This window comes from Achroia grisella, unplaced genomic scaffold (assembly GCF_030625045.1).
Source record: "Achroia grisella isolate CSIRO2021 unplaced genomic scaffold, CSIRO_AGI_Agris_v1 utg869, whole genome shotgun sequence".
In the NCBI taxonomy this organism is placed as follows: Eukaryota; Metazoa; Arthropoda; class Insecta; order Lepidoptera; family Pyralidae; genus Achroia; species Achroia grisella.
In genome coordinates this window covers 620650-636028 of record NW_026713049.1, presented here as the reverse complement: position 1 = coordinate 636028, position 15379 = coordinate 620650, and the positions used below count along the sequence as shown (strand labels likewise).

At 32.9% G+C, this 15379-nt stretch overlaps 1 protein-coding gene across 2 annotated transcripts in view; it reads right to left on the bottom strand.

Annotated features, from left to right (window-relative positions):
* Positions 1-14994, bottom strand: part of LOC131852928 (sodium channel protein 60E-like) — a 58501-nt gene extending 43507 nt beyond the window's left edge. For both annotated transcript variants that reach the window (XM_059203680.1, XM_059203681.1), the window contains exon 1: positions 14918-14994. In XM_059203680.1, the coding sequence (XP_059059663.1) occupies positions 14918-14979 (62 nt within the window). In that variant the 5' untranslated portion in view covers positions 14980-14994. The remainder of the gene's footprint in view (positions 1-14917) is intronic.
* Between the last annotated feature and the right edge of the window lie 385 nt (positions 14995-15379).

Sequence of the window (15379 nt, the reverse complement as noted above, 5' to 3'; positions counted from 1 at the left end):
ATTACCATGTCGTTAGGCAGCGTAACTAATATGGTTATTAACTATCTTTAACTAGACGGATATTGAAATGGCTAGAGGAACAATGTCTTAACATGTTGACTGCCAACTACGAACGTTAATTCGTAGATTCCGTTCTCTTCTAGGACGCCAACTACGAGTTATCTTGCACCATCATACGATTAAACTCAGAACATATCAGTGTTAATACTAATAGATGACTTCTGAGAAAAGAAAACAAAAAAGAAATAAGGCTAGAATAAACAGCCTGCGCTTTAGGGAGGAGCTAGATTGTCTACTTTTTTGTGTCTTAGCTCTACACGCACAACAGCCCAGATGAGAGGCTAAATGCGGAGAATAGAGTCCAATTTATGTTTAAATTTACATAATATATATCTAGAAAACACTCAGAATGATACAAACTATGATATTCATGAATACAAATGTCTGTATCCTGCGGGAAATCGAACTTACGACGGAAGTAAAACAGTGTGCTAAACCGCAAGACCACCTGTATCGTATTTCGGTTTCAAGAGTGTCAAAGGGAAAAATTATAGGATTCGAAGGCCGGATGTTTATGGTCATTATCATATTTAATATGATAGTGTCAAAAGAATCTGGGTCATGGGTTTGCTCGTAACACCATACAAACAATATATCCCGTTTATATTAAAGGAGTAACTTGTCAATTCGACGGTACTTTTCTATAACCTATTACGTGCCTAGTAAGGAAAAAAGAAAGCCTACCAAACAACTCTAGTTAACATCGTACAACTAGAACAGCCAGTTCCATTTAATTTGATCCACACTGGTGTTCCATTTCCCCTTACTAATTATACATCTCTGCGGGATTTTAGCCCAGTCCGAGTTCTAATCCATTTATATCGGCCGAAAGCTATCTAGGATAGTTATATGCAACCTGTTACTTGTCTCAAAACATTCTATAGCGCCAAATATCTGATAAATGAGTCTCTCTACTACTGAGGTGTGGTGATTGAAAATGTTGTAACATGAAACAAGATCTCGGTTTGGAATCTTAAAAATTTTGGGATTATGTTTTAAAAACATCAAGTAATTAATTTAAAATTTAAAGAAAGAAGCAAACAGAATATATGCACAACACACACAAACACTTTTTTTATACTATAGGGGGCAAATGAGGTTGCGGTTCTGATTGTGTTTACCTCCGGCTATGAGTGCTTTCAACACCAGGGAAATTGCAAAGTATTTGCCGGCCTTTTAGCAGGAGTATGCTTTTTGTTTGAAGGTATCGTATGTGGTCATTATCATATGATTTAGGGGCAAATTTATTCCTTAAGAGACAGATTTTGGTAATATTTGTCTTCGTGTTACAGTTTATCTCTGTTTTTAATTAAGATTTGTTCTTGATCGTTACAAATCGTGAATAGGCAACGAAGAGATAGACTTTTGTATTTATTGTATATTTATTATACACTAAAACAATTCATACAGCGCCATCTAGCCTCAGTCCCAGCTAAGCAGGTTGAGTTATAGGTATTCTATATAAATATTGGTATGTATGTTTTATTTATAAAAAAATGTATCTAAATATTTATAACAGTTATAGAATCATACTCATGAATACAAATTTACATCGAGCTAGGAATTAAACCTGAAAGCAAAGCGGTGGCCGTCAATTACATACGATTATATGTCCATACAGCATTTAGAAGTAGCCACAGACAGCGTTTGCTGTAGGATTGTTTGCAATAGACCACAAATCCGAGGGTAACCGCTAGCTCCGAGAAACTCAATTTCAAATTGATATTTCTTCTTCGGATGTATCCGCTTTAAAAAGTATTTGGACCATTTCCGCCGGATCAGAATATAAAGAAATTCATTAAGTTATAATATTAAATTATTATAGGTATATTCCAATTAATCTACCTAGGTAATAAGTTAATATTATAACTTAAGACATAAGTTTTAAAAAAAGCATATGATGTAAACGGGTTGTAAACAATATTGTGGTCTGTAGCTATAACCGTTTTGTTGGCTATTACAGTTTGAGTGATTAATATGATCTAGAAAGACAAACCCGCAAAACTCGTAGAACAATAGTGGTCTCGACTAACTTCATAACATTATTCGTTGCCGTTCCGCAAAAACCGCTCCATCACCCCGAATTCATTGTTTCACGAGCCACCGTCTATTGGATAATAATAAACCGACTGCTTTTGATGAAAATGCTTGACTTAGATTTACTATAATAGGTATAAATACTACTCAATACTTTTTTTATAAATGTCATCTAGTTTTATTTATTTGTGTGTATTGGGAAACGTAATAATTTTAAAAGACATAAATAATTATAATTATATAAATAGTAACGTTTTATTCCAAGAAAAATCCGAAACATACTTTTTTTATACCATGTAGGTGGCAAACAAGCATACGGCCCGTCTGATGGTAATGGACGTCTGAAATACCAGGGGTATCACGAATGATACGTACATACTAATGATATGTTACCTTAATGATATATCATTAAATTAGTATGAAATAACATCATTGCCGAGTTTCCAATCACATTATTAGAAACCACTACTTCTGTAAGTTATCGTCATAGTAATATAATATTTGTATGTATTTTGTTTATATATGTGTATGTATGTATATATATATATTTGTGCATGTACATATTTTATAACTGTGTATTCGAAATATGTAATTTGTATATATAATTATTTTAACATCACCTCTCACTATATATTATTATTACACCTTGATCAGACTCAAGTCTAATCACTCCTCTCCATCCTAAGGCTGCCTGGAAGACATCGCTTTTCAGCGTTAAGGCCGCCCATTGTTGACTCTTTTCTTTGTCAATGTTGTATGTTTATACATACATACCTTTATACATAAATATGTATGTATTCTTTGAGGAGAACAATAAAGAATTTTCATTTCATTTCGTTTCAGTATGGGACAAATATCGAAGCACATACAAATGAAAAAGGAATGGAAATAAATTCGTAATTTTCGGAAATGAAGCATAAAAAATGTTCAATGAGAAATTTAAGTGTGACATAATTTGAAAAGAGAGGTTTTGTAAAAGAAACGTCAAAATTCGTTTAAAATTGTCGAGTATATCGCTTAAACAAAATCGTTAATGTAATTGTTTTTTATAATCTTGGAGTCTACTGAATAATCATAAAATAGTTTTACCAGAGATATATTCTAATACGTGGATTCTACGTGGATACTAAATGAAGTAGCAAAGAGAATTAATATTATACTGAGATGGGTCCCGGGGCACTCAAACATTGAAGGCAACGAAAATGCTGACCAACTGGCAAAGTTAGGGACAAAAACCGCCCAATAGAGCCCTGAACCTTTCTGTGGTGTCTCTCGTTGCCTAAAACTGGGACATCTAAAAATAATAACCAAACCAGAAGCACTTAAAATTTGGCAGAATACGCCATGATTAATACATTCAAAAGCCATAATAACGGGTTGCTCGAATCAATACTCCAATACATTTCTACTATTGAGTAAAAACAATATATGCATCATGACTAGGACCCTCACTGGACACTGCAAGCTAAATAAGCACATGGCGAAACAGTAGATCAACAGCAATCGGCACATTTTGCCAAGCAAAAGAGGAAACGCCACTGCATATCCTATGTGGCTGTAGCCCTCTCGTGCATAAACGAAATATCTCTTTTGGAAAGTATACACTGTATCCTGAGGAGATAAAAAGGGGTCTAGGTAGGTCATTACAGGTCTAGGTAGCAAACTTTGAATAAGGTCGAGCGCCTGATATAGCCCAAACCGCCCAAAAAAAAAAACGTGGTACCTCAGTTTCAACTATTTAGGCCGCCAAGTAGCTTTCTGTCTAAGCAGTATTTTGATTGTATAGTCAGATGGAATGGCAACGCATGAGTGGAATCACGACTGTCACATGACAAGGTGAGTTCGGAAGTACATTTCAAATATATAAGCCATGGTTTTATTCTTTACCATCAGTTGTCAGTTTGTTTTGGTACCCAAATTAAATAAAAAAATAGTCTACATTGTTATAACAATTTATCAGACTTCATGAACATAGATGAAAATACTGACAAATTGGAGAAAACAATAACAGAACTTATAATTTTACAACACAAAGTATCGAACATAATTTTATTAATGTTTGTAAAGTACAAGTACGAACTTCCTAATAATATATCACATACCAACATCTTCAGAGTTTTGTTTTTGTTCACACATCACATTCAACACAATCTCATAACTTGAAACAACGGTATTATATCATAAAGTTATGTTGACAATTTGTGGATATACATACTTAACTTACAATTTATATTAACTGACAAGAAATAGCGCTCGTTGGTGTGAAACTTTATGATTAAATTTTGATGATAAATTGAATCGTGTGAAATAAATTATATATACAAGTGGGTACATCGTCGCCCCTTTTATTAATAAACGATGTAATACACAATACACTTCCACTTTGGAGACCGAACAATTTATTCATTTTAACGCCTTCTAAGAAATACTATATACATGTACAAAAATCGACCTAACCTCATTCATGGTACACTTATTAATACGTGAAGAAAACGTAAGAAAAACATTGTTCCCCTTTTATGAAAAAATTGCACGGCCATGGGTGTATGACATTTCGCACACTATATATTTTATATAGGGAAGGAGTGCAGAAAACTAATATTTTTAAAAATACATTATACAAAATAAAAAATAATTGCACATATTACCATGTATTTGACACATACACATACTCTTTTGTTTATTGTTTGTTAAAATCTGTTGTCAAATTGAGAATTGATTGATTTTGAGTTAGTTTTTTTAATCAGGGATGCCGATTTTCTCCGAAAAAGACTGATTTTTTATTTTTTAATGATTGAGATTTAGAAAACTGATATTAGTTTTATAAATTTCAACTATATTTTTATTAACTTATTTTGTAAAAGAATATTGATATAAAAACTTGAGTTCCAAGGTACTATCGGTGTGTGTCTGTGAGCTGCAAAAGACAATCGAAGTTACGAAACGAAGTTACAAAAACCAGGTACTTGACTGCCTTCTTACCAAAATTGAATGTTTGTTAATTAAATGGCACGGTGACCGCAACACTTGTCTTAAGAACAACTCGTCGAGAATACCTATATAAATCAAAGGAGACAGGGACCAAACCCCTAGTGGAGTTACTTAGATTTATAACCAATTACAAACCTAATTGAATTTAATCATCCAATTTTAGGTCATAGTCTCCAATTTTGCGTCTATAGTCAAAACATACACCGTAATTTTACTGTCGATCAAATTCGAAGTTTCGACATCATTTGGGGTATATATATCTACTCGTATAAGACAAGCTATATTTTTTCATTAATATGCTAAAGGTTTGGTACTTTGTATTCCTAATTTTTACCATTAAATATAATATGTACAACATTTGTTTAAAATAGAAATTTTTTATTCAAATAAATAAATATATATAAGAAATAAATATTTGGATTCCGAATGAATGATATAACTAAAATATACTTTTATGAGAATTTATGATTAAAATTCTTTTAGACAGACAGATCTAAGACTTGGCTTCAATTTTATCAGTATGCTAATCATGGTACCCTGAAAGGTGACTGTCATGAAATGTTTCACCAAATATTCATGATACCTTCACTTATTAAATTAACCCTTCGCAGAGTGTCATTTCAACACATAAAAGCGACGCACGTGCAAATAAAATTGTGGTTTGCCACTGCTTAGGACGAGGTCCTAATTAGGTCAGATTTAGAGGGAAATGTATTTGTTTTCTGACCAAGTACTTACCATTACCCTTACGCAGGTACAACAAGAACTTATGTAAATTGGATACTGACGGGAATTAGGGGATTCTTCCAATGGAAAAGGTACGTTTGCTGTTTTTCTATTCATTAATAAAACATGAGTGTCTTTATGTCTCTCCAGCTATTTTCCGTGGCTTCCACCGGTGGATCAAATTTGTCCATTTGTGCATTATAACAAGTATTTATTTTAACTTTGTCTTGTTTTGATATCATATTTTTATAATAGTGTATTATAAAAAAAATACCGTAAAGAATATTACTTATAATTCTATATTATATAACATTCTAATATTTTAGTGGTGTATGGAAACAACACGACTATATGTTCTATGTATTTATGATATGAGAATTCATCACCAGATTCACTGGCGGTTAAAGAAAGTACAAACATTATTTACGTTACAAATTAATGATGTTCTTCGTAATTGAACTCGTTCACAATTGAACAAAAACAAAATTCAAAACAATAACGAACACAAACAGATGAAAAATTACAAAATTAAAATGTAACATGTTGTCGCAGGTAATAAAATCATGCGACACAATATTACGTAATATTTGCACCGTATGACAGCTAGCATCAAGGATGCCAACTATACAAGCATTATTACATCGGACAGTTACCAGATTTTTGGTCTTCGATTTGAGATACTATGGGATCCTCATCCATGTATTATTTTATTTAAGAAACAAAAAAAAAGTTAATACGAGGTTAATTAATAGGCGTGATCAAGTTTATCAGAATTAATATGGTTTTGGTTTTTGTGTACATATTGTAAGAAATAACAGCCTAAATTGTGGTTATAATATTGTGACGATGCACGATGTTCAAAATGAGCCAATATACGATTTTTTATTTTTTTATACGAGATAAACGATTTGAAGTTGGCAACCCTGGTTAATGGTTGGGCGGCCATCAGGTATAATCGAACATTTATAGCGATCCCTGGCTAATCGTATCCGGGATACCAGGTACTGTCACGCTTACGTCCGATATGTCCCCTCACTACCCATCAAGGGAATGTATGAAAAGCGATTGTAAGGCACACACGGACGTAATAATTGGATTTTGGCTTTGACATAATAGACGGGTTTGTGAAATTAAAAACGCCCTAATAATAATAATAATAAGGTGGACTTTGTGCGTTATTTGCGTAGAGCACCTATGTGTACTTCAGGCACCAAGTGGCTTCCGAAGCGGAAGTACCTAATGTACCTGATGAGTGAGAGGTATCGGGAGTTGGTGAGAAAAATACAGAGATTATTAAAATGCAATTAGTACGACAGACATGATATATATATACACAATACTTCCACACAAACTTTCATTTCCCCTTTCAACCCCGCACAATCTCTTTTAGTAGGTTAAGCGTGAAAACGAGACAGACAGATACTTTCGCCTTTATAATATTAGTAAGGATTAGAAAGGATAATAATTGATTACAAAAAGAATATGTCAATAAAATTACATTGCACATGATGTTGAGATCTACTCTATCTATCCTTGTCTTCTAACAGAGAGGACGGTACCTACACCTAAAAAATAATCCGGCTATTAAATGTATCCAATACCTAAAAACAGGAAAGTCTATGCTAGTATACTAGACTGCAGAACACTGTGGACGTCCAATTCTTACACGTAACAAAGTCTACGATTGTAACCGTCTTCATTTTTCAAACATCTTCGCACGTCGTGTTCGTGGAGGGATTTTAGTGGGTAATAAATGTGAGTAACATAAATGTCTGATCTGACAATTTGACGGCTCGTTTGAACTCTGCGAGTGCTTGTTATAACTTTCATACCTACCTAATATCATTTATTATTAGTTTTGTTGGATGTTTTCTAGGTAAAAGTCATCAACTATTCAAACTTCAACAGTGTAGAACACATTTACTGCAATTATACTCAGTTAAGCCGCTTTTATACATACACGTTGCTTCCTTAAAGTTAAAGTATTATTTACTGTATTTTACGTGTTTAGTGCAGTTATAAGTCGTCCATATTGTGGGCACATGAAATAAAATAAAGTTGAAGTTTCTTTCCCTACAGTCCAATCGAGAAGAACTGGTAAGAAACTCATCTGAATATTTTAAAGAGAAAATATAAACATCTAAATCTTACCTTTCATGTTTTTAATTTCTAGAATGTGTCATTACTCCTTTTATTCGTAGACTATTATAGTCGCCTAAGAGTATAAATAATGAATACACCCGTAAGAATAGAAACCGTAAGCAATATATACCAAATGATGTAATAAGATTACAGGTCTTCGCTTATAATATGACAACCGTGTGCTAATGGAATATTAATGGATTATGATGATAATTATATGTATATTATTGTGCATCTCAAACTCATGAAATGCATGTACTTGTACTGTCATATAATATGCAAAGATCGATACTTCTGTCAGAAGCAACAACGCTTCAAGAACTGGGTTTCAGTGTTGCTAACCATGTTATGGCAAGCCACCGAGGTAGAACCCCAAAAACTACAGATAACCACCAGCTATAAACGTATGTTAATGAAACCACCGCACAAACTAAAAAAAAAATAGTTTTATGTAAAATGACATGCTAATATGTCAATGAAACACTGTTCTAAAAATAAATCCAGCTACTTTAAGTTCATTAAATAGAATTACAAAAAAATGGTAGTACCACTCTACAAATTTATATCAGTATCAAAATTGTTACATTTTCCAGTTTGAAGGTTTACTAAAATTTAGTCTCATAAGTGATATAATTTTCAACACGTTTCCAAAATCCATTTATAGTTTTTATGATATAATTAGCAGATAATGCAGTATGTATGATATAAAATACGTTTACTACCCCAATATTTGGCCACTAAAAATCCACTAACCACTAGAAACAAATTAAACATACCAAAGTGGGACAAATCTACCAGATTTAGTGGTGATAGCACTAAGATGGCAACACTGCTAGGTTCATATGAGCGTGCATGGTGGCATTGTGTACACGCCGAGCTCGCATTATGCGACGTAGTCACGCACGTGACTCTACGCGATGTCGACATTGCCAACCCCTATGAAAGCAATATTAGCCGTGTTGATGTTTGGGGAACCTCGTATCTTTGATTGTTATTGTTAATAAATGTGGAATTAGTACATAAATTAATTCCACGTATTTGTGAAATAACAATACTTATAACTACTTAATACTTAGTGCATTTATGAATTAATATAAATTATGTTTTATTTTCATAATTAAATGATCAAGCCTCGTGTGTCTGACTTTCTTAAAGCGTAAATGAAGGTCTATAAGAAATAAAAATTATAACTCATGACAATTACCACACTGCCTTTTTATCCCCAACTAAGAAGATGTGTTATGAGTAAGTGTTAAATAACTGATAAATGTGATATGTTTGGATTTTTTTAAATATATATTTATACATATCGGGGGAGAATTGGACGCGCTATCGCAATTAGGCGATATGCTAAAATCTCATTCTGCCGCTAACAACTCCCATAGAGCATCCAGTAAATTTTCGGCGTATAGAAGCATAACACATTAGTTATCAGGAGTCAGAATGCCTATTGTCCACGGGGAATAACAATGGCTATTGTGGTATCCATGTTCACTTATATAGGCATCGCTTACAAATTTCCATCAAACTCAAAATCATTACTCATTTAAGACCTTTTGGCCTCATATGCACATCATATTTTTTCATTATCCTTATCGCCCAGTTCGGCTAACTACTTCAGTTGAGATGACATAACAAGAAACTAAATTGATAATTTTTTATATTATTACATTTTTTTGGTTAGCTTCAATCTTGAAATATTACATATCCTTTAAGTGGTGTATATAACTGAATATTTAAAAATAAATAATCCCTCGTCTAATAACTACCATCATACAAGATCGTCTCTCAAATTATCAGGTCAGGGGTCTCCAATGTTTGTTATTTCAATAATCTCGTTAATTGAAAAAAATACTATAACCTCACGTTATATTCCTTCAAAATAGTTGAATATACTAATGGTTGACTCATTCGTTATAACAGTGAATTGTCTGAAAAGTTTCTATGAATTGTAATACCATATGCTTTATATAAAAGCCGCCAATAAAAATGTATTAGTCCTCACAAAGCGAGAGGCGTATAAAACTCGCAGGGTTATACGAAACAAATCCTATTATTATTCATGTAAATGTTTTTAGATCCTCTGGTTCATTCGAGTACCAATTATTACTGCTGTTTAATTGTTTTGTTTATTGAGATTTACATAATAAAGTATTATTGCTTGTTCAATGTGTTCCCACTAAAATTAGGTTCTAATTCAACTAATATTATACACAGTGAATGTTTTTGAAAGTATATCTGTTGTCTTTCATAGAAAAATTATTGGATGGATTAGATTAAAATATGTTACACATACATATATATTATGTTATTGAATTAGGTGTTATTTTGCGGAAGTCCATGTTATTATTCAACAGATTTACATTGTTTTGTTTAATTCTACTACCATTAGCGTGTGTGAGACACAAATATTCAGCGTGAAAACCAAACAATCGCTATTGAAAGTGTTACGACCATCTCTATTGGTGAATGAATTCCAACTGTTATTGAATAGAGCTCGGTATAGCCTAGTGTTGACAGTTCGGCGACCAAAGTGCGAATCAACACAGTTAGATCATATTGTAGACTAGCTGTTTCCTGTGATTACGACTGCTTTTATTGAGATAAAAATATCCTTTATCAATCCTTGTGTATAACACACCTTGACGTTAAATCTCGTTAAGAAACGTTAATAATTTAATAAATACGAAATACGAAAGGGACCATTTCGTATTTATTAAATTATTATATATTAACACTTGATACTTTTATACTGTGTGACATTGGCTATTTATATCCCAAAAAAGCAGATAAATTTGCGGGATAATAGTCAGTTTATTATATATATTATGGCACTATACTTATCCCAACATAATTTACTTGGTTTCAGGTTCTTAATTACTATGTAATCAACAGAGACGATAAATGCGCGAACGAAACCCTCACTGAGCTAATTTCCAACATTATTGACGTGAGTAAATATTTGAACAACGTAAATTAGCCTACAAACAGGTAACGTCAATTTAAATGTTATGGTAGTCATCTTTATACAGTCATTTATATATTATGAAACAAAGTCACCCAGCGTCTGGATGTATGTTAGCGATAATTTCAAAAACTACTAAATTTATTTTCATGAAGTTTCATGCTTTTACGCAGTGTATTCTGAGGAAGGCTCAGATGTTAAAGTTTTGCGCAAAGTAATTGAAATACGTCTGCGAAGCCAGGGAAGCATCGGTATATATTAAATAAAAATGTATGAATAACTTCAACGGCCTCGATGGACTAACGGTTTAACACACCGCTTTGCTTCTGATGTTCATGAATTCGATACCTTGCACGGTGCAAACATTTGTATTCATGACTATGACTGTTTGTATCGGTCTGGGTGCTTTCAATGTATATTATGTATGTATTTACAAAAAAGTATCGAAATATTTATATCAGTTGTCTAGTACCACACACAAGCTTACGTACACAAGCTCTGCTTACCGTGGAACTAGACTGTGCTGTATTAATTGTCCAGGGTTATTTATTTATGAACTTGAGTCTATAAATACTATATGCGAAAGTGTATCTGGTTGCCTATTTGTTACCTTTTCGCGATGAAACAGCTGAAGTTTCAAATTAGCAAACAAACTCGTGGGTAACATGTAATATCTATATAAAATGAAAATGTTTGAAGAACTTCGTTTGCATATCGTAGCTCGGAATACAAAATGTTAGAGAAAAGGTAAACAAACCCGGTTTTTGATAAACAAACTAAATACTAAAATAAATAGAGACGGTAGTAGTTTTATCCTCTGCCAAGCTGGATTTAAATTACTAAAGAAGAACTATCTAGATCAATTTAGATTTTTCTCATTGTTGTTTAAAATAATCTGGGATAGAGCGGATAAGAGCACTTATTGCTACACGGATGCTATTTCCTTTTTAATGATATTATTAGTATTTCGTTTTAAAAGTTTGAGTTTGAAATATCAAATGTATTATTAATTTATATAATTATAGTAGAATCTCCATTTTCAAAAATAAATAAAACACTGGAGTTTCTGTGGTTTGAGTATTAACATCATATACAAAATTATACAACTTTACTCTTTATTACATAGTAGTGAAATTACTAGTCCGAAATAGCAACAGATGAGTATTATGGGCATCATACAGTGATTTGATATCTATCGAGTAAGTTTTTTCGCCACTCCAGTCCAACAAAGAAAGAACTTTTAATTTTATACATATGTATATTTCTGACTACTTAGGTGTTTAAGTGCACAGTGACACAGATTATATTTTCACTAGCGCTGGATAACAGTAGTTTAATGTGCTATAATCTTGGAGCTTCCACTGAGAAATGTCACATAATGTCGGTCTTGGAATACCACTCACGTGCCGTCGCTTCGCACTAGGGGCGCACATTGCATACCTGATTGCAGAAAATAGTCGCACTTCTATATAAAAAACACTTTAAAATAATAAAAAAAGGTCACAGTGCCACCCGTTCAGTTTTGGCACGTTTTAATACGGTCTCGAGTATCTCCGTGCAAAAGGCACTGATACTTTGTTAGGGTAGCTCATACTTGAATGAAACAATCGTGACTATGTATACGGCTGAACTGATGATTACTTATTACTATTACTGTATACTTGAATGCTTGGTAATTTTATATATGATGACCTCCGTGGTCTAGCGATTTAGCACACCGTCTTATTTCGGTCGCGGTTTCGATTCCTTGCCCGAAGTCGTATCGTTTTTTAGGGACAGTATAAAATATTGCATCCCAAAACTTTTAACAATATTGAAAGTCTCGAATCTCTAGAAATGTTTTATTTGATTACACCGTTAAAAAAATACATAGTTAATTATTGTTTAAAACGGTTTTTGTTTCCGGAATTGACTCGAATCTATATGAGATTTACAGAAAAATTCGTTGTTTTGGTAAATATATCCTATATTTACAATAATACCGTTAAATTTAAAGAGATCTCTTTTTTTTATGTAATTTAAGAGTAGTACAATAGTTATGAAAAACATATTTATTAATATACTTAAATTCACATACTAGTTACTACCAGTTAATAAACCCTTAATAGGATGAGAGATTTTACCCTACAATGGTATGGTATAAGGAATACGCTCATCTTTTATTTGATTGCTGTCATTATATCCAGGATTTAGCCAACCTACCCTATGTATTATAAATATACTTATTATTTATTATATAAGCATTGTCATTATCAAATGAATGATGAGGGTATATATTACTTATATCGTATCCCCTACTATTACCTTAAATCGTAATTTATATTCAATTGTATAGTTGTATAATCCTGGAGATCCTGTAGTATTCTCCACAGGTATGTAGGTCACAGCGGCCTTATTCTATCGCTATTTGTCACTAACGATCCCGACGATAACCGTCTGTCGCTCGACATAAGTGCAAGTAAGCGCGGGGTTCATGATTGATTCATCAATCATGGAGCCTCGGTTTACAAAGAGCGGGTAGAGCGGGAACTGCCAACATTAGCGATGGTTATAAACCGTTTGTTCACAATAAAGTCCAGTTTCCACTGTAAGATATAAATCCTAGTGATATTATAAATATTCATGAGAATGGATTGTTTTTCATGTCAAAAATACTAGATGAATTGGAATGAAATTTGGAATAGAAATAGACGATATTGTAGGTTAATGCGTGGAATAGATATTATGCTTTTTAATTTTGTGTTTTTATTTTATGGAACTGGACTCACGGCGGACCAGATGGTAAATGATAACCGTCGCTTATATACGTAAACAGCATTACGTTCTCATGATTAGCCATTTCGAAATACTGTCATTCTATAATTCTGTAATTTCACTACCATATCTCACTCATGAGATGAAATACAGATTACGAAATAAGCTGCTTAGCGACAGAAATAGGGAAAACAGAGATACCGTACACAGTCTATCCTGAAACCTGGCATCTTATTTGTTTAAAATGTCATTCAATATAATTACGTAAGAGAGAAAGAGACTTTTTAACTTCGGTAATACCTAGTCATCATACCTAATAGTGTCATAATCCCACTAGAACTCACCCTCGTTTTAAATTTAATGGAAAAACTTTAATAGGTTCTTGGCTACGATTTTGTAAACAAACTTGGCAATGTGAACAAAAACCGGATTCCGTACTTAATATAATCTGTAACTACATTTGTTTTCTTACTAGTCAGCAAGAGATTTGTTTAAGTAACATTGGGTTCATTGATTTTTAATTAAACATAGTACTATACTTCGATAAGATTTTATTTTAATAATAAGTATCTTGCTAATAAAGTGCATCATATTAAAATTAATACAGTATAGTAGGAACAGAATCAGAAAAATTGCTTTGTAATTGTCAATTATAATAAATACCTCTATAAAAGAGACAGTCAAAGATAAAACATATGCTCCGTTTTCAAATCGAAGGTTAAAACATAAATAACAAGTTAAGAGACAAGAACAAATAGTAAAAATAATGTATATACTTCGGTTTCCGTAGTCTAGTATCCATATCACAATGTAAGCTTAGTTTGGGACTCGATGTCACAATGTAAATTGTCCTGAGAGATATAGGTATATTTACTATTTTTATGTTAATTTATTATAGCGACGCGAACCGGCTTCGCACGGATGCATTACAAATCTTTGAATTTCTCGTCTTGTTCTGTATTTTAACATTCATGTATTATACATACAAACCTTCTTCTTGAATCACTATATCAATTGGTGAAAACTGCGTTAAAATCCGTTTTGTAATTTAAAAGATATAAGCGAAACGAAAGCTCCGCTGACTTTGTTTTATACTATGTAAATGTAACTCATCTAAGTTAAAAAAAAAACACCAAAATTAGTCCTCAGAGTGTGGTGGGATATCCTCTTGTGATTGTGTATTGAAAGATGCCGCTGGTTTATGTATTTATATGTCACATAAGGATAACTGAATATACTCACTCAGCCTCTTCAATGGTCTCCGACATGGCGAGGAAGACACAGTTGAACAGTATGGTTGCCATGACGAAGTAATCGAAGTACTGATTAGTGGAGAAGTAGACGCAAGCGCGCCGCACCGGCGACCACGGTGACCACCAGAATAAGGACCGGGTTGCCGTGAACCGGTGAATGTAGTTCTTGCGGAACCGCTTCGAGACCACGCAGAATGTCTGAAAGGAAATACAAAGTATTCTATATATAGCTATAATGTATACACATTTGGTTGGGGGGAAAAGACTATAACACGCATGTATTATACATATAAACCTTCCTTTTCATCACTCTATCTATTGCTTTTTCAGCATTAAAATCCGTTACGTAATTTAAAAGATATAAGCTACTTTGTTTTATAATATGTAATGTTAAAGCTATCTCGTTGAGCAATATATTACCATAATAGTTGTACATACAACATAAAGGAGA